Below are 23,758 nucleotides of genomic sequence, written 5' to 3' on the forward strand. Positions count from 1 at the left end.
AGCCTGCCTGGATGGCTGTCAGGTGGTGTATGCTGCTCCCTCCCATACAGTTCAGTTCTGTGCACCCTGTGTCCTCTGTGTGTGGCTTCCCTTCCTGCTTTCTGCTTGTACTCACACCTCAGTTGTTAGCTCAGAGACTCCCTGAGGGCTACAGCCCAACCATGCAGGCTAGTTCAGAGTCCTCTGTTATCTTCTTGTGCATGGGTGAACATCCTTTCTCCTAGTTAGTTCTTTGTAATTGCCTGAGTGCTCATGACGTGTCTTAAGGCTCCTTGAGAGATGCCGGTTATATCTTTCTCTTACACTTGTGTCCGAGACTCTGACTACTGACACACGTGTGCTGAGGGAGACCAGATAATTAGGTCCAGGCATACCCACCATCACTCCAAACTCCACAGAATGGAAATTACATGTTGCACAGTGACAGACACTCCCTGTATTTGCCACCTTCCAGATGACCTAATGGCCTCACCATGCTTATCCTGAGTGGCATCATATCCTGTCTTCAAATTATCTTGCTCCTTATGCCTCTTTCTCAGTCTCCCCATCTCAGAGGTGAAGGAGCACTGATGGACTCTGCTTGAATTATTCCTTCTGAGGAAAGCCTCAGCCTACAGTTTTGCAACAGTAATAACAAGTATGCAGTCCTTATGGGACCCTCATTGAACTATGCCAGATACTTACATTCTGAATCATTGCTGGTCTATACACCTATCATTATCCTACACACATTTGCAACATCTGCACAGCAGCCTACTTCATCTACTCATTTCATTTTTTTGTTTTTGTTTTTGTTTTTGTTTTTGTTTTTTAATTTATTTATTTTGGGAAAGAATGAAAGAGAGAGTGGGGAGGGGCAGAGTGGGGAGAGAGAATACCAAACAGTATCTGTGCTAGGAGGGCAGAGCGCCACCCACTGCTCCAACTCACAAAAACAGAGATCAAGACGTCAGCGTAAATCAAGAGTCAGGTGCTTACCAGACTGAGCCACCTAGGTTCCCCTACTCATTTCTTTATCATGAGCTAATTAAATGGGAGTAGACAAATTAAAGTTTGGAACATATTTTAAGAACTTATTATGTCTTATAAGGATAAGGAGACCATGGAATAGTTCAGAAAGTAACGAAAGGCAGGAGCTCAGCCATTCTCCAAATGCACTGACAGTGAAAACATGAGATTAGGGGCTCCGTTAAGGTACAGTGTGAGGGATTCCGTTAGAAATGTTCAGTTTCCCAGGAGGCCAGGGTTAACATTATTAAACACTATGTTAAAATGTTAATTTTATCCTTGTAACTGAGGGTTGTCTGAGCTATGACTTTTCCCAGGGAGTGGCTGGTTTGGACTCTTGGAGCCGAGCCAGTGGATAAAACCCTTCCTGGGCCTGCATCTTCTGACGCTGTAGAGTCCCTCCCTTCTGTGCCAGAGCACTGGCCCAGATAGCGTGCACAGCTGGGGAAGAGAGCGCTGCTATCAGCGGGGCCAGGCGACTTCCAGCCTGCCATGGCCTCTGGGGCACCTGGGGAGCGGTTGCGCGAGGAGGCTAGGTGCCCGGTGTGTCTGGATTTCCTTCAGGATCCGGTCAGCGTGGCCTGTGGCCACAGCTTCTGCCTCAGGTGCATCTCGGAGTTCTGTGAGAAGTCTGACAGCGCGCAGGGCGGCCTCTATGCCTGCCCGCAGTGCCGGGGCCCCTTTGGGCTGGAGAGCTTTCGGCCCAACCGGCAGCTGGCCAGCCTGGTGGACAGCGTGCGGCAGCTGGGGCTCGGAGCGGGGCCGGTGGGAGTGCGCCTGTGTGCGCAGCACTGCGAGGAACTGACCCTCTTCTGCGAAGTGGACCAGGAGGCACTGTGCTGGGTCTGTGACACCACTGCTGAACACAGGAGTCACCACACCATGCCTCTGCAAGAGGCAGCTCGGTGTTACCAGGTGAGAGTCCCTGTGCGCACCCTGCAAAGCGCACGTGGAGAGGCCCCCACTGCGAGTCTGCAAATGCGGCCCAGACATCCGAGCGGACTGAGCCACAGGTGTTAGTGACAAACCCTAGGGACAAACCCACATGATGCCATCCTGATCTGTGCCCTTCCCACATCCTGTCTCTCACAGCCCACATTCAAGTTCGGTCTCCTTGCCTTATAGTAACCCCCTTTTGGGACCTCTATTCAGGAGTTCAAATGCACCCTTATTTTAGACTGTCCTTTTTCCCATGAAGCCTTCCCTAGCTTTTTAGTTTCATCTTTTTTTTGTTAAGTTTATTTATTTATTTTGAGAGAGAGAGCAGGGGAGAGGGCAGAGAGAAAGGGAGAGAATCCCAACCAGGTTTAGTGCAGAGCCCCTAGTGGGGCTCAAACCCATAGGCCTTCAGATCATGACCTGAGCCAAGTCAAGAGTTGGATGCTCAACTGACTGAGCCGCCCAGGTGCCCCTTCTCTTGGTTTTATTCTTGCTGATGCTGACATTCTGGTTCCAACAGCAAGACCTCTGGTGTGGAGGGTTGTGTTATCCAATTGGTTCTTGGCTACAGGTGTGTGTCTTTATTTTGAATACTTCTTAATAACTCCCAGTTGTATAATGCCTTGGTTTTTCATAATGCTTCTATGTTGATTAATATTGTCACCAAAACAATGCCGGGGTTTGGACACTTGTTAAGAGTAGTGTCTGTGAGTACACAGCTCTGATCACTTGGATGCATGTGTACCCTGCAGATGCATGTGTACCCTGAAGTAAGAGTCCAGTAGGTAAGCACACAGGCCAGTCTCTATTCAACACTTATTTGGCAGCTGATGATGTGAGCATCCTCAATGCAGACAGGACTCGTATTGGAGTATTTGGCCCTCAAAGTGGCATCTGTGAAACTCTAATAGAATTTTCCCTACTGTTGCTTTTCAAGAGTTCTTTGACATATCCTGATCATGTCTTTTTTTTTTTTTAATGCTTATTTATTTCTGAGGGAGGGACTGAGAGAGAGAGAGAGAGAGCAGAGGAGGGGCAGAGAGAGAGAGAGAGAGGGGACAGGGGATCTGAAACAGCTCCAGGCTCTGTGCTGGAGCCTGGAGGATCTGTGCTGTCAGCTCAGAGCCCTGATGCAGAGCTCAAACTTACAAACAGTGAGATCATGATCTGAGCCGAAGTCGGATGCCTAACTGACTGAGCCACCCAGGCACCCCATCTGATCATGTTTAAATTCCCAACATCTGGAACAGCTACTACCACAAAGGAGATCAAAGTCATCTTTAATCTACTGACATGTCTAACTGAATACTATCACAATGAAATAATTTGCAAACATTGAATTTCTAAAATAATAATAATGTTATTATTTTAATTTTGTTTTACTTTTTAAATTTTTTTTTAATGTTTATTTTTGAGAGAGAGACAGACAGAGCATGAGCAGGGGAGGGGCAGAGAGACAGGGAGACAGAGAATCTGAAACAGGCTCCTGGCTCTGAGCTGTCAGCACAGAGCTGACTCAGGGCTCAAACTCAGGACCCTGAGATCTTGACCTGAGCCAAAGTTGAATGATTAACCGATTGACCCATTCAGGTGCCCCTTAACTTTGTTTTAAATTAAGGTTTTGAGACATTTCTTACCTCAACTTCCTTGTTGACATACCTAGAAATATCTCTTAGTTTTTCGTTTGTTTGTTTGTTTGTTTGTTTTTTGTTGTTGTCATCTACAAAATTCAGGTGCCAGCTACTTCCTACCTACACTTTCGAAGCATGTTGTCCCTGCTTTCTTTTTATCCAGAAGTTACCTCAATCTAACTTGATTGCATGTAATATGTCTCAAGAAGTTCCTTATATTTCAGTAGTCCTTAATTAAATGCCAGATAAATATCTTTTAAACTCCTTCACCTGTCAGTCAAGACTTTCTAGGGCCCCAACTTCTGTTTCCACAGTTCTTGTCTTAACCAACCATGAGGTCCAACAAAACCAGCCTGATCACTGTGGTCCCCAAACAGGCCACATCTTTTTCCCCTCCTTGCTTTTGCTCACAGTTTCTTCTGCCCAAGGGAGCTTTCCTCTAAGTGTCACAGTTCTATTTCTTGCAAACACTAAAACCAATGCCACTTCCCCCATCTTGTCAAACGTTTCCATAAATTCTACTGCTAGTTTATGTAGAGCGCTATGGATAAGATTATAGAAGTCTCTTTTTAAAGTCGGTTGTTGTTTAAGACTTATTAAATGGCTTTAGAAAGAGTTCCCCCCCCCCATTTTTCCTAAGATTTATTGAATGACTTGGGACAAATTTAAAAATATGCATATTGCGTATCTTTATGGGTGTTCTCTGTAGATAAAATGTATGTGTTTATTTCTAGCAGTGGTTGAAAGGAGATATAGTTTCTGGGTTTTTTTTGTTAATTCCTGATAAGATTTATGACATTCTCTATCTTCTTTTCATTTAAGCATTAGTAATTTGCAAGGTTTCAGTTGACCAAATAATAATAAACAATTTTCTTATTATAAATCAATAAATAATTTTAAGAAGTTTAAATATATAAATACAAGGAATAACATCACTTTTGGGGTGGCTGGGTGGCTTAGTCAGTTGAGCATCCAACTTCAGCTCAGGTCATGATCTCACAGTTCATGAGCTCAAGCCCCACATTGGGCTCTCTACTGTCAGTGCGGAGCCTGCTTTGGATCCTTTCTCCCCCTCTCTGTCTGTCCCTCTCCTGCTCACTCTGTCTGTCTCTCTCAAAATAAGTGAATGTTAAATCAGATTATTTAAAAAAAAGGTATACACTTTCAACCAAGCACTAATTAAGATGCAATTTTGTCTACTGAACATTTGATGCTAACTAGTTTTTATATATCCATTGCAAGTACTTTTTTTTTTTTACAAAATTGGTGGTGTATTATATAAAATACACTTATTTCAATTTATTTTATAGTTGTGAATATTTCTTGTCATTCAGTATTTTGCAACACACTATTTTAGTTCCATCATGTTAATATAAAATATATTTTTCTCACTCTCTTATTGTTGACACTTGAAGTTACAATTCTACTATTTTGTTTATTTTATTTCATTTTATTTTATTACTTACTTAATTTATTTATTTTGAAAAGCCCTTGTTAGCATTTCAAGCTACCAGGATGCAACCTCCCAACACCCCATCACCACACCCTTAATCTTCTTCTCACTTCTTCTGCTGAGGAATTTGACCTTCTCCACAACAGACTGTATTGGGACCTTTCTGTTTCCCCAAACTTTGTAGTAGCCGGATCATACCACCTCAATGATAGGGGCAGCTCCAGTCTTGTTTCTCACAGCATTTCCCGGTGTCTGCTCACTGACGTGTCCACTATTTATCAAGGCTAACAGTAGGGCAGACACTCTGGTTCCTCTTTAAGTGGTAATGTCTCATACCACCTTTTCCAAAGTAACCTGGGCAATATTTGTGGAGGTTGGCTGATAACTATGGTGATTCAAGAGGCCAGCATTACCCTGGCCTCCTGGGTGCTTCTGTGCTTCCCAGTGCAGCCATGGCTGTGGCTTATGTGGCCCCTAAGCTTCAAGATCTTCTGCAATATGGATGGTATGTCCACAGCCCAAAGGAAAGAGAGTCCTACTATTTTAAATTATGCTGCAATGAACATATATTTAGATAAACCTTTAATTATACCTGGCATTAATATTTAAAAATATATTTATATTTTACTTAATCCTTAATGAGGTTAAACATTTTTATGTGCTCACTAAAGCCTGTTTTAATTGATCTTTGTATTTCCTGGTTAACCTAGTTGATGCCAGGTACTGAAATAGGGCATATACAATGGGTTCAGTGTATCTTTCCAAACAGGTAAAGCTCCAGAGGGCCCTGGAAATGGTAAGAAAGAAGATGGAGGAGGCCTTGACTCAGGAGGTCAATGTGGGGAAGAAAACTATCATTTGGAAGGTAAGAGATTCTTGGAACTTCAGGAGGCTTGCTTTTCCAAAAGATCCAAGTTTGGGTTATTAAATTACTGTTCAACCATTTTCCCTGCTCCACTACTTTTGTTCCATTTATATACTTGCTCTTGGGAAACATCTCAGTGTCATCCTGGGTCATCCCATCCCCGCAAATTACATCATGTATGTGTGTTCTTTTTATCTCTATTAATAGTACCCCAATCCAAATTGTAAATAGAGAGTTTTACTGATCTTAATCTTACTATAATTTACTGCTCTATTCCTAATACCTAGAAAAGAGTCTCATACTATCATCACTAGTTAAAAATATATGTATTTGTGTGTGTATATGTGTATATATATATATATATATGTATGCATATAGGATGAATGGCATAATAAATACTTCACAGCATTGATAGATATGAAATATAGCTAATAGTGATCATCTTACAGATAGGAAGATAATGTGAACTTTCACCTCTTTTCAGTAATTCATATATATGTCCTTTTTTTTTTACAGTTAATCAGTTTTTTCACTTAACTCTTCATATACACACACACACATACACACATACCACACACAGTGATTTCAATCTGCGGTGATTTTGCCCTCTAAAGGATATTTTACAATATATGTATTTTTGGTTCTCACAATTCGGCGGGGGGGAGTGGGCTCGCTACTGGAATTTCATGCGTGAAGGGCAAGCATGCTGCTAAACACCATACAAAGCACAGGACAGCCCATGGAAACTCATAATTTAAAAAAAAATAAATTTAATGTTTATTTATTTTTGAGAGAGAGATACATCATGAGTGGGGGATGGGCAGAGAAAGAGGGAGACACAGAATATGAAGCAGGTCCCAGGCTGTGAGCTGTCAGCACAGAACCTATGCAGGTCTCAAACCTACTAACCTTGAGATCATGACCTGAGCTGAAGTCGGATGCTTAACTGACTGAGCCACTCAGGCACCCCATTTTTTTAAAAAAAAATTTAATGTGAAACTCATAATAAAGAATAATCTGGTAAGATATCATTAGGGTCAAGATTGAGAAACTATACATAGAAGTTATATGTAAATAATATATAACATATATAGGATTTATTTTATAGAGTATTTTTATTATTTTTCTGTCTCCAAATAACCCTTATTCTGTGATCATATTCTATAATTTTTCTAATTGTATTTTTAAGTTTATTTATTTTGAGAGAGAGAGAGAGAGAAAGAGCAAGCACATGAATGCACACCAGAGTGGGGGAGGGGCAGAAAGAGAGGTAGAGAGAGAATCTCAAGCAAGCTCTGTACTGTCAGCATGGTGATGAGCCCAACGTGGGGCTTGAACTCACAAATTGTGAGATCATGACTTGAGCTGAGTGAAATCAAGAGTCAAAGGCTCTTTCACCTATGGACTGAGCCATTAGGTGCTCCTATATTTTTCTAATTCTTTCCTTACTCTTTTCTTAAAATTTTTGTTTTATACACTATCCTCAGACAGATATTTCCATAAGGACCATTTAGGCTACATTTTTCTTCTGTGTTGAGTCTTATCTTTTTCTCTTGCTATGCAATATATAGTTAATGTATGTAGTTACATGTAGTTAAATACTTAATGATAATTTTTGTTCTTTTTGGGCTAATCATCCAAGTCTCTCTCCCTCCCTCTCTCTCTGCTCTGCTCCCCAACTTGTGCTCTCTGTCTCTAACATAATAATGATAATTAAAAAAATAAAATAAAAAGTGATAGCTTATGCCCTTTAATCAAACCAAGGCATTATAATGTTTAGCAATGAGCCTGGGAATCCAAAATGAGAGACTGTGAGAGGTTAACTTGCCTCCTATACTCAGTTTAAAGCTAGTTTTACACATATCAGTATGAAGAGAATAAAATTTATGTCTCTGTGTATAATAATGCTGCAACAAAGTATATTCCTTAGGTCTATTTAAAAAATGTAGATGTGAGATTTGGGTGGAAATCAGTATTAATTTCCCGAAGTCAGCTCTGCGGTAAATGGCCTGACAATCATTTATTTACTTTTGGGCTATACAGAGAATGTTAGCCTTAGGTTTCACAATTACGATATTACTAAGTAATAGTCACATCTCTACTCTCTAAGACTCTTTTTCACATTTACAAATCTAGGTCTCTGTAAGCTCTTTTCATAAGTTATTTCCACCCTGTTCTCATTCTAGTGAATTTTTTTTTTTAAATCAGGCTCTTTTTTTTTAAGTTTATTTATTTATTTTGAGAGAGAGTGCAAGTGGGGGGGGGCGGGGCAGAGAGAGAAGGAGACAGGGAATCCCAAGCAGGCTCTGCACTGTCAGCACAGAGCCAGACATAGGGCCTGAGCCCACCAACTTTGAGATCATGACCTGAGCTGACCCCAGTGCTTAAGGAACTGAGCCACCCAGATGTCCCTCTAGTGTAATAATCTATAATGTATTTTATGTATAGTATAATAATGTATTTTAACTTCATTGTGCAACTATTCCTTGCTAGTCATTCTGCTCAGCAGTTTAATAGATATCCAGTTTTAATTCCCATACCATACACCTGTTTCCCCATATTTTATTTATGTCTTATTTTATCTTAGAGAGAAGGCACAATCAGGGGAGAGGGACAGAGGGAGAGAGAGAGAATCTTTTTCTTTTTTTAAATTTTTTTAACATTTACTCATTTTTGAGTGACAAAGACAGAGTATGAGTGGGGGGAGTGGCAGAGAGGGGGGAGACACAGAATCTGAAGCAGGCCCCAGGTTCTGAGCTGTCAGCACAGAGCCTGACGCAGGGCTCCACTTCATGAACCATGAGATCACGACCTGAGCCGAAGTTAGACACTTAACAGACTGAGCCACCCAGGTGCCCAGAGAGAGAGAGAGAGAGAGAGAGAGAGAGAGAATCTTAAGCAGGCCTCATGCTCAGCAAGCTCAATCACATCACCCTGGGATCATGACCTGAGACAATATTAAGAGTTAGAGGCTCAACTGACTGAGCCATGCAGGTGCCTCTCTCCATATTTTATTTTATTATTTTTTTAAATAAAGTTTGTTTATTTATTTTGAGAGAGACAGAGTGAGTGGGGGAGGGGAAGAGAGAGAATTGCAAGTAGGCTTCATGCTGTCAGCGCAGAGCACACAGGGCTTGAACTCATGAAGTACGAGATCCTGACCTGAGCCGAAATCAAGAGTGGGATGTTCAATCAATTCAGCCACCCAGGTGCCTCTCCCCATATTTAAAATGTGGCACCAAAACTTGCCTATAAAAGTGCCTTGCACCCAACTCCATGGCAAAATGGGAACCCAAATCCAACTGTCTTCTCAAATTTAGTGGCCTCTGGTTCTTGCAGTTAAAATGCAGCCCATTCTTTCACAGACATTGCCTCCAGCCTCACTGTCCCATACCTGTATGGGGAAGCCAGACGCTGTGCCCCCACTGCTGATGCTCTGATCCCCTGTGTCACTCCAGGAAAAAGTGGAGATGCAGAGGCAGCGCTTCAGGCTGGAGTTTGAGAAGTATCGTGGCTTCCTGGCCCATGAGGAGCAGCTCCAGCTGCGGAGGATGGAGGAGGAGGAGCGAGCCACCCTGCAGAAACTGCGGCACAGCAAGAACCTTCTGGGGCAGCAAAGCAGGGCTCTGAAGGAGCTGGCTGAGGAGCTGGAGGAGAGGTTCCAACGCCCAGCTCTGGGGCTGCTGGAGGTAAGCCTGGGGGCCTCTGGCACAGGGAGGCTCAAGTGCCAGACCACAGGGACAAATAGCCGCTTTCAGAGACAAGCCACATAGTCATTCATGCTTTTTAGCAAAAGGACACCCTAGAATGTATGTGTGAGGCACCTTAATTCAAAGTCTTAGCATCAGAATGAGAAGGGACCCTACACAATTCTATAAAATAGTTCATAGTAGAGAGAAAAGTTTAAGTATTTTTTAAAAAGTAAAATTAATTCGGTATCTTACCTATAAGGTTAACCAGAAAATGGACAATCTATGCTATGTTTCCTGCAAAACACTTCTTTTTAAATTTTTTAACATTTACTTTTTTTTTTTTTTTGAGAGAGAGAGACAGAGAGAGAGAGCGAGAGAACAGGGGAGGGGCAGAAAGAGGGAGACACAGAATCTGTAGCAGGCTCCAGGCTCTGAGCTGTCAGCACAGACCCCAATGCCAGGCTCAAACTCATGAACCTTGAGATCATGATCTGAGCCTAAGTCAGACATTTAACTGTGAGCCACCCAGGGGCTTCATGAAAAACACTTCTTAAAACTTCATAGTCAATCTGTCAATGATGATATGCTGTATTTCAGTGATGGCCAATTCCAAAAGTCTTTGGTAATCCATTTCAATGTCAGAGCTGAAAATATGAATGATGGTTTAACTTCTTCAGCTTGAAGTTTTCCTGTTAAATCTTATGGCAAACACTAATTTCCTTGTCCATATTGCATGCCTATTCCAGGCAAAGTGAAGAGGGATTCAGTAGGTTTCGTGCAGTTTCCTTATAATCAGTAGGGATTATACAGCAGAGACACAAATAACAAGAAAAAATATTTGTTCTTAACCCTCCAGGAGGTCATCAAAATCCCAAGTGAACTGAGAAAGTCATTGTTGTTAATGTACGCATATTATCATGATAGAATCTACTGCAGTCAAAGATTTCTGGGCATATTTCATTCTGTCTCATCCCCAGTGACTCATCAGGATATTCTGAACTAAGTAATTCATATCATCCCTTAGCCACTGACCCACAGATTCCACCTTGTCTGAGTTAGTTCCAGACACTGAAAGTACCATGAAATAAATATTCATATTAACTATCTATATAATGTTTACAAGTACAATGAATAAACAGCACTGGTTACATAGTTGGGGGAGGTCATTGAATGAATGAACTTACAATGCATTTTTATTTATTTTGTCTAATTTAATTCATTTTGTCTTCAATATATCTGTATCTACACAAAATTTATTATTATCATTATTATTATTATTACTATGGTCATTTCCTTGTGAGCAAACTAAGTATGAGAAAGGAATTAATTTTCTGAATTTCAGACAGTAAATATACACAGAAAGTTTAACATTTTCCTTTTTTCTAATTTTTATATATATTTTTAATGTTTATTCATTTTTGTGTGAGGGACAGAGTGTGAGCATGGGAGGGGCAGAGAGATAGAGGGAGACACAGAATCCAAAGCAGGCTCCAGGCTATGAGCTGTCAGCACAGAGCTCGATGCAGGGCTCAAAAACACAAGCTGTGAGATCATGACCTGAGTTAAAGTCAGATGCCCAACCGACTGAGCCACTCAGGTGCCCTTAACATTTTCAATAATAATATTCATCATCTTATCTTACTATATCTCAAAACACACCATTACTTTTTTTTACATTTATTTATTTTTGAAAGAGAGAGAGCACAAGTTGGGGAGGGGTACAGAGAGGGAGGCAGAATCTGAAGCAGGCTCCAGGTTCTGAGCTGTCAGCACAGAGCCAGATGAGGGGCTTGAATTCACCAACCGTGAAATCATGACTTGAGCTGAAGTTGGAAACTTAACCGACTGAGCTACCCAGGTGCCCCACAAAACACATAATTTAAAACTAGCATTTATTAGCACCAAAAGTTGTTAAAATAATTTATAGTACAAATCTTAGGGAGACTATATTCTAAAATTATTTATGTTGATTGTTATATCCACCTTTGCCTTTCTTCCTCAGTACCAGTAAGCAGCATTTTACCCTCCCACTCCCCAAAGCCTGCCAGTCCCATAAAAAGTAATTATTTCCCTGTGTTTATGCCTTCTGAAAATTATCTACCACGTGGGTATTTTTTAGAGGGAAAAGGAAAATTTAAGGCCGGTGATTTATTTAAATAATCTCCTTTGAGATAAAATGTTGCTATTAATTAATGACTTTCTTTTTTACCCAGTTAGTAAACCTACTTCCATATAAGTTCGTAGCTATGGTAGGTTGGTTCAACGAGTGAGGAATTTGGGGTTTTCTTACAGAGACATTGAGAGTAATATTTTTTTGTCTATACCTTTCATCATCCCTCAAATGAATTCTGGAGACATTTATGGTCTATTTTTACCTTCATTTCATCCACATTAGTTACCAGAATGTATTTCTCTATTAAAATAACCAAATGTCAGAATTATCAATTCAAAAAATAATTAAGTTGGTTGATATCATAGGAGTTAACCTAAACTTTGTGTAGTCTGATTCTATTCAAATAGAGGCAAACTGATTCTAATATGTTAAAATTCATGAGAAAAGTCAACAGCCAAGTTTTGGATTTGGTTAAGAGAGATTCATGTCTCCTCTATTTTCGTCTTCATAGTTAATTATTTCTGATCATTCCTAAAGAGATGTTCATAGTTTGTTTCCAATCTGTCAAAAGCAGTTCAGAGGGCTGACTCACACCTGCTTGTATTTCTCTTTTACTTTCAGGGTGTGAGAGAAGCATTGAGCAGGTATGTTTACTTTCTGAATCAGGAAATGGGTTTGGAGATGACAAGGAAGGTGGTTGATAAGTCCTACTGAGAATTATTGGTTCTGTGTCCTTCTCAGAAGTAAGGATGTCATGCAGCTGGAACTGGAGAACATCCCCATGGAGCTGAAGACAATGTGTCACATCCCTGGGATGAGGGAAATGTTGAGAAAGTTCCAAGGTAGGCTGCATCTTTGAGCTTGGAGAACTATGGAGCCCAGGGTTTGGCTGTTTTTGTAATGTGTTACTGCAGAAGTCAGTCTGCAGAAACAAACAGAACCCAAAGTTTACTGACTAAAATCAATAAAGGGCTATTTTTAAATCATGTCATTGGCTTCTTTCTGGATTGTGAAGGCTTTTGTTTCACCTCATCTCCCTCTGGGAGCCATGCAGATAGAGCCCAACCTCCTTTCTGTTGCTGGTAGCTTTGGGAAAGGGCATGGTTATGGTGATTTGGGCACTGCTCGTAAAGGCAACCACACTACAGTGGAACACTGGCTTCCCTAAAGATTTTATTAAGTAAAGTGAATCGCATGGCCATGCCAAGTTATAAGGGTGGGTGGGAGAGAACACTTTGTTCAGAAGAAAGAAAACTGGGATATGTGTATAATTATAAAAAAATATCAGAGGTACTAACACACATTTTAGCTACATTTAGTTAGAACAATATAGACTTGAAAGTGTGGTTCTTAGTTTATTAACTGTGATTTGAGTAAAATTAGTTCCAATGAATATTCATTTCCCTGTTTATAAAATGCTGAAAAATGTATTATTGTTTGGAAGACTAAATGAATGATATTTGAAAGCAGAAAAATAACCAATATAAAAGCCTTAAGGTACATCAAATAAGAGATTTGATTTTTTTAAATTTTTTTTAACGTTTATTTATTTTTGAGACAGAGAGAGACAGAGAATGAATGGGGGAGGGTCAGAGAGAAGGAGACACAGAATCTGAAACAGGCTCGAGGCTCTGAGCTGTCAGCACAGAGCCCGATGTGGGGCTGGAACTCATGGACCGCAAGATCATGACCTGAGCCGCAGTCCGACGCTCAACTGATTGAGACACCCAGGCGCCCCGGGATTTGATTTATTATCTGTCACTTGAGGAGGAGCCAATGATATTCAATCAATTACTTTTGTGTATGAATAACTGTGGTGACATAAATTTGTCTGTTAGATTTGATTATTCTGTTCTTTAAAACCATATAGATTCAATATTTGTATTTATTTTTTATTTTGTGTTTTTTTAATACTTATTTTTATTTTTGAGAGAGAGAGAGAGAGAGAGACAGAGCATGAACAGGGAAAGTGCAGAGAGACAGGGAAACACAGAATCTGAAACAGGCTCCAGGCTCTGAGCTGTCAGCACAGAGCCTGATGCAGGGCTCGAACTCACAAATTATGAGATCATGACCTAAGTCAAAGTCGGACACTCAACTGACTGAGCCACCCAGGTACCACTGTATTTATTTTTTAAAATTCACGTTATATGCAGCAATGAAAACAAACTGTGGCTAAATACTGGTTTCACTACTTACAGGGAGACAGCTTTGACCCATATTGAGAAAACCCATATTACCAGTCCTGCTCCTGCTTAATGATGGGAAAATTAATATATACCAACTGCATGAATTGTTACAATTTATTAAACTCTCATAATCAGTGTCATAATATTCCCATTTCTTTTACTGAATTAAATAATTAATGAATCAATTCAATAAAATGAATTTATGCCACTCACTACTCTAAGTATTGAAATATATTATTGAACAATAACAAAAAATCCTACAAATCCATAACTTTGTGTTGTAAATATTTACTTAAATTATGCAAAATACACAGAATGTTAGAAGATTATACAGAATATAAGGTAAGGGTAGCCAGAAGTTCGTGGGGTAGGGCATCTAAACTTGAATTTGACAATAAAGGAGGGCCCCTTCAGGGATAACTCATCAAATATCTAATCTGAAAGAAAACATTCCAGGCAATAGAAATGATGAGTGCCCATGCCTGAGATAGAAATATAGAAGATGTGTTTCAGGAACTGTGAGGTCTCTGTAGCTGGGGAAGAATTAACAAGGGGAGAGTCAGAGAGGCCAAGACAAGACCAATTAGCACGGGGTGGTATGGGCAGGTCACTGTGAGCAGGATGCTTTACCTTTGAGTAAACAGGAAGTCAATAAAAAGCTGTGAATGGAGGAATAGCATGATTATATTAATGTTTTGAGAAGCTCACTCTCTATGCTTCACTGAGGAATAGCATGCTTATATTAATGTTTTGAGAGTCTCACTCTGTATGCTTCACTGAGAATAAATTCAAAGGGGCAAGGCTTTAGGTGGGAAAAGCAATTAGGAGCCTTTGCAATAATTCCATTAGAGATGATTGTGGATTGGATCGGAGTGGTACTGTTGGAGGTGCTGAGGTGTGTACAGAATCTTGGCATATTTTGAAGGTAGAGCTGGCAAGATCTGCTGTTGGATTAGATGTGAGTTGTCAGAGAAAGAGAAAAGTCCGAAATGACCCAAAGATTTAAATCTCTAGAGCTGGTGTAAGGAAGTTGCCATTTATATTGATGGTTAAAAGGGCAGGTGAGGCAGAAGGAGGGGAGTTGGGTTTTGAGCATATCAATCTTGTGATGAGTATTAAATATCAAAAGTTTCATGTCAGGTAAGCAAATGATTTTGCAAATATGGAGTTTCAGGAGAAAGGTCTAAGGTAGAGATATGCATTTGGAGTCAGTAAGCATTTGAATGGAATTAAATTAAATCAGTGAGCCAACCAGCCCAAGAACTATTGTGTGCTGAGTCAGAAAGAAGAGGTCCAGGTCCTGAGACCACTGGTTTCTCCAATGGCAGTGATGGAGAAGAGGAGAAAACAGGAAAGGGGATCAAGAACGAGTGAGGAGAAAAGAGGGAAGGAAAGCATGATGATGGCTGTCTTTGGGAAAGAGAAAGGAGGTTTTTCAGAACAAGGGTATTCTCAACAGCATTAATGCTACAGAGAAGTAATTTAAGGTGAACTCATCAGTGTGGAGGTCACTGAGGAGATGGACACGGACAGTTTGATTACAGTGTTGTTATATCATGATGAGCAATTGAATCTAACAGAGAAGGGTTGGGGAAAGAATTGGAGACAGACCATATTAAAAACCATGTCACAGATTTATTGTCTTATAAATGGAGCAAGGAAGTGTGGTGGCTGGGAAATAATGTGTAAAGACATAACATACATCACATACACCTAGCACAATTCCATGGAAAACCATGTCTCAGTCTGTTATTTATGACTTCTAGAATATGGAGAGACCACATAAGCTCTGATTCTGAGTCTCCTCAGCTGTAATGTGGGGATGATAATGGCCACCCTGTGGGTGGGTAAATGCATTAGCAGAGATGAGGTATTATTTATGTGACCAACTCAGGTTTGGGTTTCAACACAAGATCACTAGAAGTGGTCATTGGAATAGTATTTGTTATTATGATATTAAAAATAAAACTATGTTGATTAAATTTATTATTTTGAATATTTATAAGACAAGACACTGAATATTTTACATCCTTCCTTCTTCACTGAGATTTCACACATGCACAAGTAAAACTTCGCATCAATCTGACTGGGACTTCACAGCATCAATATTGGTTTTCTATGGTGTATAACAAATTACCACAGACTTAACTGCTTAAAACCTCACATGCTTATTAGCTCATAATTATACAGATCAGACATCCATGTGGGATCAGCTAATTTTTCTCCTTATGGTTTCACAAGATCAACATTAAAGTGTTGGCCAAGCTGGTCTTCTCTGAAGAGTGTGGGGAAGAATCCACTCCCAAGTTTATTCAGTTTATAGGCATAATGTAGTCCTGACAGTTGTAAGGCTGAGATCCCCATTTTAAGAGTTCGTGTGATTATATTAGATCCACTCAGATAATCTTCCTCTTCTCAAAAAATATAACATAACCCTGAGAGTAGCACCAGGGTCTGAAGGTCATGGAGCTCATCTTAGAATTCTGCCTACCACAGTAACATAACTTTGAATGTAGTGGATTTCAAATTAATGAAATTTTCCTATGGATTTTGAGAAAAAATAAATAAATGCGGAAGATCTTCCTAAGAACACCCAAGTGCTCTGAATTTAGATGAAAGGAATCTAAATGGTCATGCACATGGTTTGTCATATTATCAATGGTTATGTTTTTATTGAGGCAATAATGAGTTCTGAATCATGTAGAGGTAACTGAGGAATACACAAGTGAGTGATGAAGAAAATAGTCAGCCACCTGCAAGGTAAAATATTTATTTCGCTTTCTCTAGGAGTTAATAGAGAGAGAGAGAAATGGGGAGTATTATGGACTATTATCCATAATATTGTGGCTTCCTAAGTTTTCACCTGTCTTTTCTGACGTTTCATATGTCCCACAAAATTCTTCCCACAGTTGATGTCAAGCTGGACCCTGTCACAGCGCATCCTAGCCTCCTCTTGACTGCTGATCTGCGCAGTGTGCAGGACGGAGAGCTGTGGAGGGATCTCCCCAACAACCCGGAGCGATTTGATACATGGCCCTGTGTCCTGGGTTTGCAGAACTTCTCCTCAGGAAGGCATTACTGGGAGGTCATGGTAGGAGAAAGAGCAGAGTGGGGTGTAGGTGTCTGTCGAGAGACGGTGCTGAGAAAGGGGGAGACCACACCCTCTCCTGAGAACGGAGTCTGGGCCATGTGGCTGCTGAAAGGAAATGAGTACATGGTCCTTGCCTCCCCATCTGTACCTCTCCTCCACCTGGAACGGCCTCACTGCATTGGGATTTTTTTGGACTATGAAGCAGGTGAAATCTCCTTTTACAATGTAACAAATGGGTCTTACATCTACACATTCAACCAACTGTTCTCTGGTATTCTCCGACCTTACTTTTTCATCTGTGACACGATTCCTCTTACCTTGCCACCTATGACAGATGTGGAGTCAGAAAATTGGGCATCCAGGGGTCATCTTTACTCTGCTTCTAATGTTGGACATGATCATTCCTAAAATTCTGTTCCTGAGAATTTTATGCCTAGCAAGTTTTCCTGGAGTGGAATCGGGAGGATGCAAATATGTTAAGCCCCAAAATGTCCCCATTTAGATCAGCACTTTAATCCTTATTGCTATGGACATTTTTCCATGAGGACAAAACAGAAAATATGAAATATTTGCATCTGGAGGAGGATTACAGATCATAATAATTTTAGAAATGCAGCAATCTCCTCAAGTCTTTCCAGGTGGTGCTACAGCTTTTCTTGATGAGGCTTTCTTCAAGTGAATGGACCTGGTGTTAAACAAAGATTTCTATTCATTCATAATTTCACATTCATTTTTATATCCTTTTGTTCCAAGTCTTCGATATATTGAGAATAAGAAATGTCATTTTTTTTTTTTTTTAGAAATGGCAATTCCTAAATTGGTGGAGAACAGTCCAATACAGCATCAGATCTATAATTCTGTTTCTCCCTCTTCTTATTTCCCTTCTCTTCTCTCATTCTTTCTGTGTGTTTGTCTCCGTCTCTTAACTTTTTTCTCTTTCTTGCTCTTTTTTTTTTTTTCTCTCTACCTCTTCTTGTTCAGCCTTCCATTTTTTTCTAGATTAACAAATTCAGGACCATTTCTTTTTATTCAATTTTCCTATGACTACATTCATTTACTCTTTGAATCCTCTTTGTACTGAGACTAATTGGATTCTGGAATCCATTTCTTTCATTCTGATATAACTGATTACCACACCACACCCCTCTGAGACTGCCATTTTTCCCTTTATCTTTGGAGACATGTTTTAGAATAGGAATTTCTCAGAATTCTGATGCAACTAGTTCTTTGACTTAGCCATTTACTAGTTTAAGACCTCAACACCTTTCTCTTTAGGTCTCAGCTACTTAATATGGTTCCTATATGTGGAAAAAATGATATGAATCTTAGAATTCTATGGCAAATATTTAAGATCATGATTGATATGATTGGTTTGAATTAAACTTTCTACTTAAATACAATATAAAGATGATGATGACGATTATGATGATGATCTGCTAATAATATTTCACTTATCTTTAAAATATACTCTCTACTTTCCTAACAAAATTCTTAAGTCATTGAAGGCTAACTTTGCTGTTATATTTCTCTGTATCTGTCTAATAAAATGTGAGGCAAATGCTAAAATTCAAATGTTTAAGTGCCAAACAATTACTAATGAATGGCAAATTTAGTTAACAGTATTTTGATAATAATCTGCCAACATTTTAATCTTCCACTTTAATTCTACCTTGAATTTTAAAGTATTTTTCTCTTCCAGAGAGATCTCTTTGACTAAAATCTTTCACTTACTTTCCAATAATATTATTAACATAGTTTTCTTTCTGCAATTTTTCAATATTTTTCTTTCCAGACATTTTTCTTACATTTGGAGGACTATCATGAAATATAATAGTTTTAGAAATGGTATGATCTCATAAACTATTACCAAATGACTCTATGAACTTTATTGATGAATCCTTGCATTAAAAAAGATTTATATACATTCATGTTTGGTATATTTATATTTGATCATAAGCAAACAATTCCTCTCTCCATCCCTCCTTTCCAAATGGGGGTATTAATATATTCTTATCTCCATCTTGGTGACATTTTATAGACCATGAATGCCCTAGGCCTCTTCTATGCAGGGTTTGAGTAGAGAAGAGGCTCATGCCTTGGGTTTCAGCTCATGCTTCCCCATCATCAGGGATTAAACAGGAGCTGGCAACTTACTGTAACACCTGAGTGTTGATGTTACTGTAAGGCCAGGATCCATGACAGGAGTCAATGCAGAGAAAATACACTCAGAGCAGTAGAGACCCTTCCACATAGACATCAGGAGAAACAGAGTCACTTTTCTGAGATCTCACCTCCTTGGGGGTTCCAACACCCATTCACTTATGCTTAATGGGTAGAAGGACAACACCACATAGTCAGGGTGTGAACAGAGAATAACCAGTTCCTATGAGAAAGCAAACATCCTGGTTTCCACTGTTTCTCTCTAATGCTGTTAACTTACTTTGCATCTTACTATGATTTATGTCAATCATTAAGCCAACTTAAGTGTGCCTTCATCCCTTGTTTCCTAAACTTTGCAAGGTTTTGTGCGTCTTCCTAAAGGTTTCTTCTGTTCTTTATGGAATTCTGGTTCACTAACAGCAAACTTCTTTAAATCCTATTTAAAGATTTTTCCTATTCTCCTGAAACATATAGGAATGTGAGAGTGTACATGTACGCATGCATGCACACATACACACAGACTTCTCCATCTCAGTGGAAAGCAACACCATCCTTTCAGTCGCTCAAGCCAAGAATCTGGTTGACTTCTCTCTTGATTTCTTTGGCGCTCATCTAAACCATCAGCAAACCCTTGGTTCTACCTTCAGAACATATACAAAGCTTAGCCAGTCCTAACCACTCTGCTGCTATAACTAGTCTGAACTTCCATCCTCTTCCACTGAGTTGCTACATTTGGTTCCTAACATTAGCTGTACTCCAGCCCTTTGTGCATCCATTATGGATGCTGCAGCTGGGTTATCCTTCAGCTCCCAAGACAGTACTTTGCAATGACTTTCCATTCAACTTAGATAATCTTTACAGCAAAACTTCAAACCCTGGAGTATCTGAACACCAGCTCCTTACCTGATTCTGATTTTGTGTCCCTCCACATGCTTCTGTTTTTATCTTCCTCCCTCTATCCTGGCACCTGGGCTGGGTTTACATCAGACAAGGCACTTCCCACCATGGGTCTTTCTCCCAGATGAGCCCTCTACCTGTGGTTCCATTTTCCCACATATCTCCTTTACTTATCCCATTTTTTTCATTAATCCTGCTCAAATCCAACTTCTCAGTTCAACTAAACTGTCTGAATCACCTTGGAGTCCACCCAGAACCCACTCTCCCAGTCCCCTTTACCAGGCCCAATGGAGCCTTTTTTTCCAATATTGTAGTTAACAATTTCTAAATGTATTCTATTATATTGTTATCTTATTTATTGTGTTTATTTTTGTTTGTTTGTTTTGCCTTTTATTGGTAGAATGTAAGCACTCTGAAGGGAGGGATATCGGTCTATTGATAACAGTATTCCCAACATATCTCAAGCACCTCAGATACTGGTTTGTACATGGTTATCACTCAATTCATATTTGTTGAATAATAAATGATTGACTTTCAGGGGAAGCATTAAATCATAGATCTAAAAGTGTTTTCTGAAATGTAACATATTATACTATTTTAATTAGTATTTTATTATTATTACTATTATTTATAAGTACACAATCACTGTCCAATAAAGTTTAATGTCAAGTGCTAAATGAGTAGAATCCATTTTTAGGTATACAGAAAATTTGAAAAGAAGGATCAATTTGTGAAGGTAATAAATTCTAGGAACATGATGACTTGCCATTCCCAGGTATGGTCTTATTGAGCCTCCGGTAGCTTTGATTCCCTATGACAATATGCCAACACTTTTGAATTATGCATTACTTCATATGCACTCCGTATGCCACCTTTCATACCCACTAAGGGTGTGGGGAGAATTCTGTAAAATTATATGGACTAAAACCTTTTTTTAAATTGAATCTTTCATGCTTTATGAGACCCTCTTGATCTGAGGTTCACAGAAGAGCCAACTCCAACAGCTAAAGGGTGTCTTGGGTCTCCTCTCCTCCCCACCACTCCTTACCATCATGCAAGTCTCTGTTATTATACATTGGACTTTTTGTCTGGCCCAGGTCACTTTAAGGAATGACTAAAATCATAAAGAATGATTCAAAAGTCAACTACAAACCTTAGATTCTAGTTTTTCTGAAGCTATAGCTCTCAGAGTTAGGTTTACAGTTTAACAAGACTGGATAATCTATTCAAATACCTAATTTGATAATTTCCTACTCCACCCCCTCAATCAGGTGACTGGTTTGTCAAGTGAGTTAACCAAATAAGCTAATGATTCTAACATGTTAAGAAGGTCCTGAATGAAGAAAAAAGGGAGGAGAGAGATATATGGGGCTGGTTGGACATAGGAAGTGAAATAGCTGCATTAGGAGTTAGAAAGAACTTAGCAAATTGAGAGTTGTAATTTCAACTCTTAGTGTCCCAAAGGGCACAGAAATTGGGAACGCTGGGATTTATTAAACCTGTCTGCTCTTCAAGCATGGACCCCTCCATGCACATTTTCTGTGCGCTACTGGGTCCCTCTGTGGAATTGTTCAACAGGGAAGAAGGAACAATGGAGGTGGTCTGAATATGTATGGGCACATTCTAGAAACCTACAAGTTATATTGATTCATTTATATGAAATATCTTCTTTGTTCCCTGACTCTGTAACCATATGTACTCAAAAGTACCCAAATAATCCTTTTGATAAATTCTCTAACTAATTGATTCAAACTCGTCTGATTTTTCTCTGATATTTCTTGGCTGAGTGCATGGATTCAATTTCTATTTATATATTTACTTTAGTATTATTAAAAAAAGTCCAACCTCATGATGTCATATTTGCCTCAATAAGGGCATTAAAAACATGGTCATGTATCCACAATCTAATAAAGTTAGAATTTCATAATAACTGCTCAAATTACCTCTAGTTTTTTTTTCTGAAACTATAAGGTATAAATTAATATATGCTGACATCTTCCTTTCAGATCTAAAAATAAATAAGTAAATAAATGAATTAAACAAAATAGTTCACCCTATTAGCTCCTTAAATTAATAATAAAATGTATACTAGTTAATGCATTTATGACATTTTTCACTAAGACAAAGAGTTCTTTGTCATCATACATAAAATTTTTTAGTAAAAAAAAAAAAAGGTCAAAATTCTTTTGCTAAGGAGGAAAAAAAGGAAAAAAAACAGCATGATCTTATTCCATGTAGTATGGAACTGATTAGTCCTCAATTGTTTTTCAGGCACATAAAAATTCTTGGTAACAGGGGAGCAAATGGCCCATCAGGATTTATGTTTATAAAACAACAATGGATTGAGGCTTTAGTTTTACTTACATGAAGTAATAAATCTTTTTTTATACAAGGGACAAATTATCATGGTACTCATTTTTTGTCTAGACCTTATGGGAGATTGAACACAATGTGATAGATATCTACAGCACACCTCAGTGTATGTACTAATGACCCCTGTGGGCTCAGAAGTTTTCCCAGAGCTTAAGGCTGTTGATGAATCAAGACCACCATTATAATACCTCCCCAGTCTTTCCTCAGGAGAGCTACATCACACTATCATTGCCCTCAGCATAAATATTGTGGTCAATTGCATTTAAAGAGGAATGAGCCAAGCCAAGGAGAGGTGCTTTCATTTCCTCCACATCTGGAATTACACCTGGCTAGAACACCCATGTGAACTCAGTAGTCATGGAGAGGGCATTGTAAAATCCATGGAGGTCCTCCACCTAGATCTGTACATTCTGACTTCTGACTTTTAGTGGAACCTGGTGCACACAAATAAAGATGGTGAGTAGATTTCTGGATTTAGGGACTCGACTCATAAATCTACAGTTATCTTTGGTTTGTTAAAAAAAAGCTGTATGAGATGAATCAAAGGAACACAAAAATATAAAATGAGGAGTATCCTCCTTGCTCTTGGAAAATTTATGGATTATGACAGACAGACCAAGAGAAAAGCTACACATAAGCACATACATCACAACTCATGTTATTTAGCTATAATAGAGCAATAATCTACCAATACAAAATCATTTTAAAAGATAAACAAGTAAAAGTGCTAAAGAGACAAAATATGAAGAAACACAATATACAAATTCCCATTTTTTTAATGTTAGAATTGGTGTCAAGGAAGATAGATTTCTCAGGCAGACATGAGAAAATGATATCTGAGATGGGAGTTTCATTTTGGTGGAGAAAAAAAAAAAGACATTGAAAAGGGTGTTCTCAGCTTCCAGGAGGGAGATGGGGAAACGTCATCCCTTGCTTGGGAAGATATAAGTCTGAACCGTTCCTGCATCAAAACATCAATCCTAGTCCCTATCATCTGCCATTGCAGCTACTTTTTGTGAGCTTAAAACTCTTTAATCTTTATGGATGCCTGGATGGCTCAGTCAGTTAAGATTCCGACCTTGGCTCAGGTCATGGTTTCACCTTTCTTGAGTTCCAGCCCCACATTGGGCTCTGTGCTGACAGCTCAGAGCCTGGAGACTGCTTCCTCAGATTCTGTGTCTTCCTCTCCCTGCCCCTCCCCCATTAATGCTCTGTCTCTGTTTCTCAAAAATTAATAAATGTTAAAATTTTTTAAAACTCTTTAATCTTTAAAAATACTTTGTAAATAAACTAAAATCTTTGATTATATGACCATCTACTTTCCAGGAACTGAAAAAAGTACAATTT

At 39.2% G+C, this 23,758-nt stretch overlaps 1 protein-coding gene across 1 annotated transcript; it reads left to right on the top strand.

Moving 5' to 3' along the window:
* Positions 1-1,447: 1,447 nt before the first annotated feature.
* On the top strand, positions 1,448-17,909 carry TRIM58 (tripartite motif containing 58). Its single transcript, XM_007092974.2, has 6 exons — positions 1,448-1,923; positions 5,801-5,896; positions 9,355-9,585; positions 12,323-12,345; positions 12,443-12,543; positions 16,800-17,909. Exons 1-6 carry the CDS (start codon positions 1,501-1,503, stop codon positions 17,387-17,389), a joined length of 1,464 nt encoding a protein of 487 aa, XP_007093036.1. The 5' UTR covers positions 1,448-1,500; the 3' UTR covers positions 17,390-17,909.
* The last annotated feature ends 5,849 nt before the right edge of the window (positions 17,910-23,758 follow it).

This window comes from Panthera tigris, chromosome A1, assembly GCF_018350195.1.
Source record: "Panthera tigris isolate Pti1 chromosome A1, P.tigris_Pti1_mat1.1, whole genome shotgun sequence".
NCBI classification, from domain to species: domain Eukaryota; kingdom Metazoa; phylum Chordata; class Mammalia; order Carnivora; family Felidae; genus Panthera; species Panthera tigris.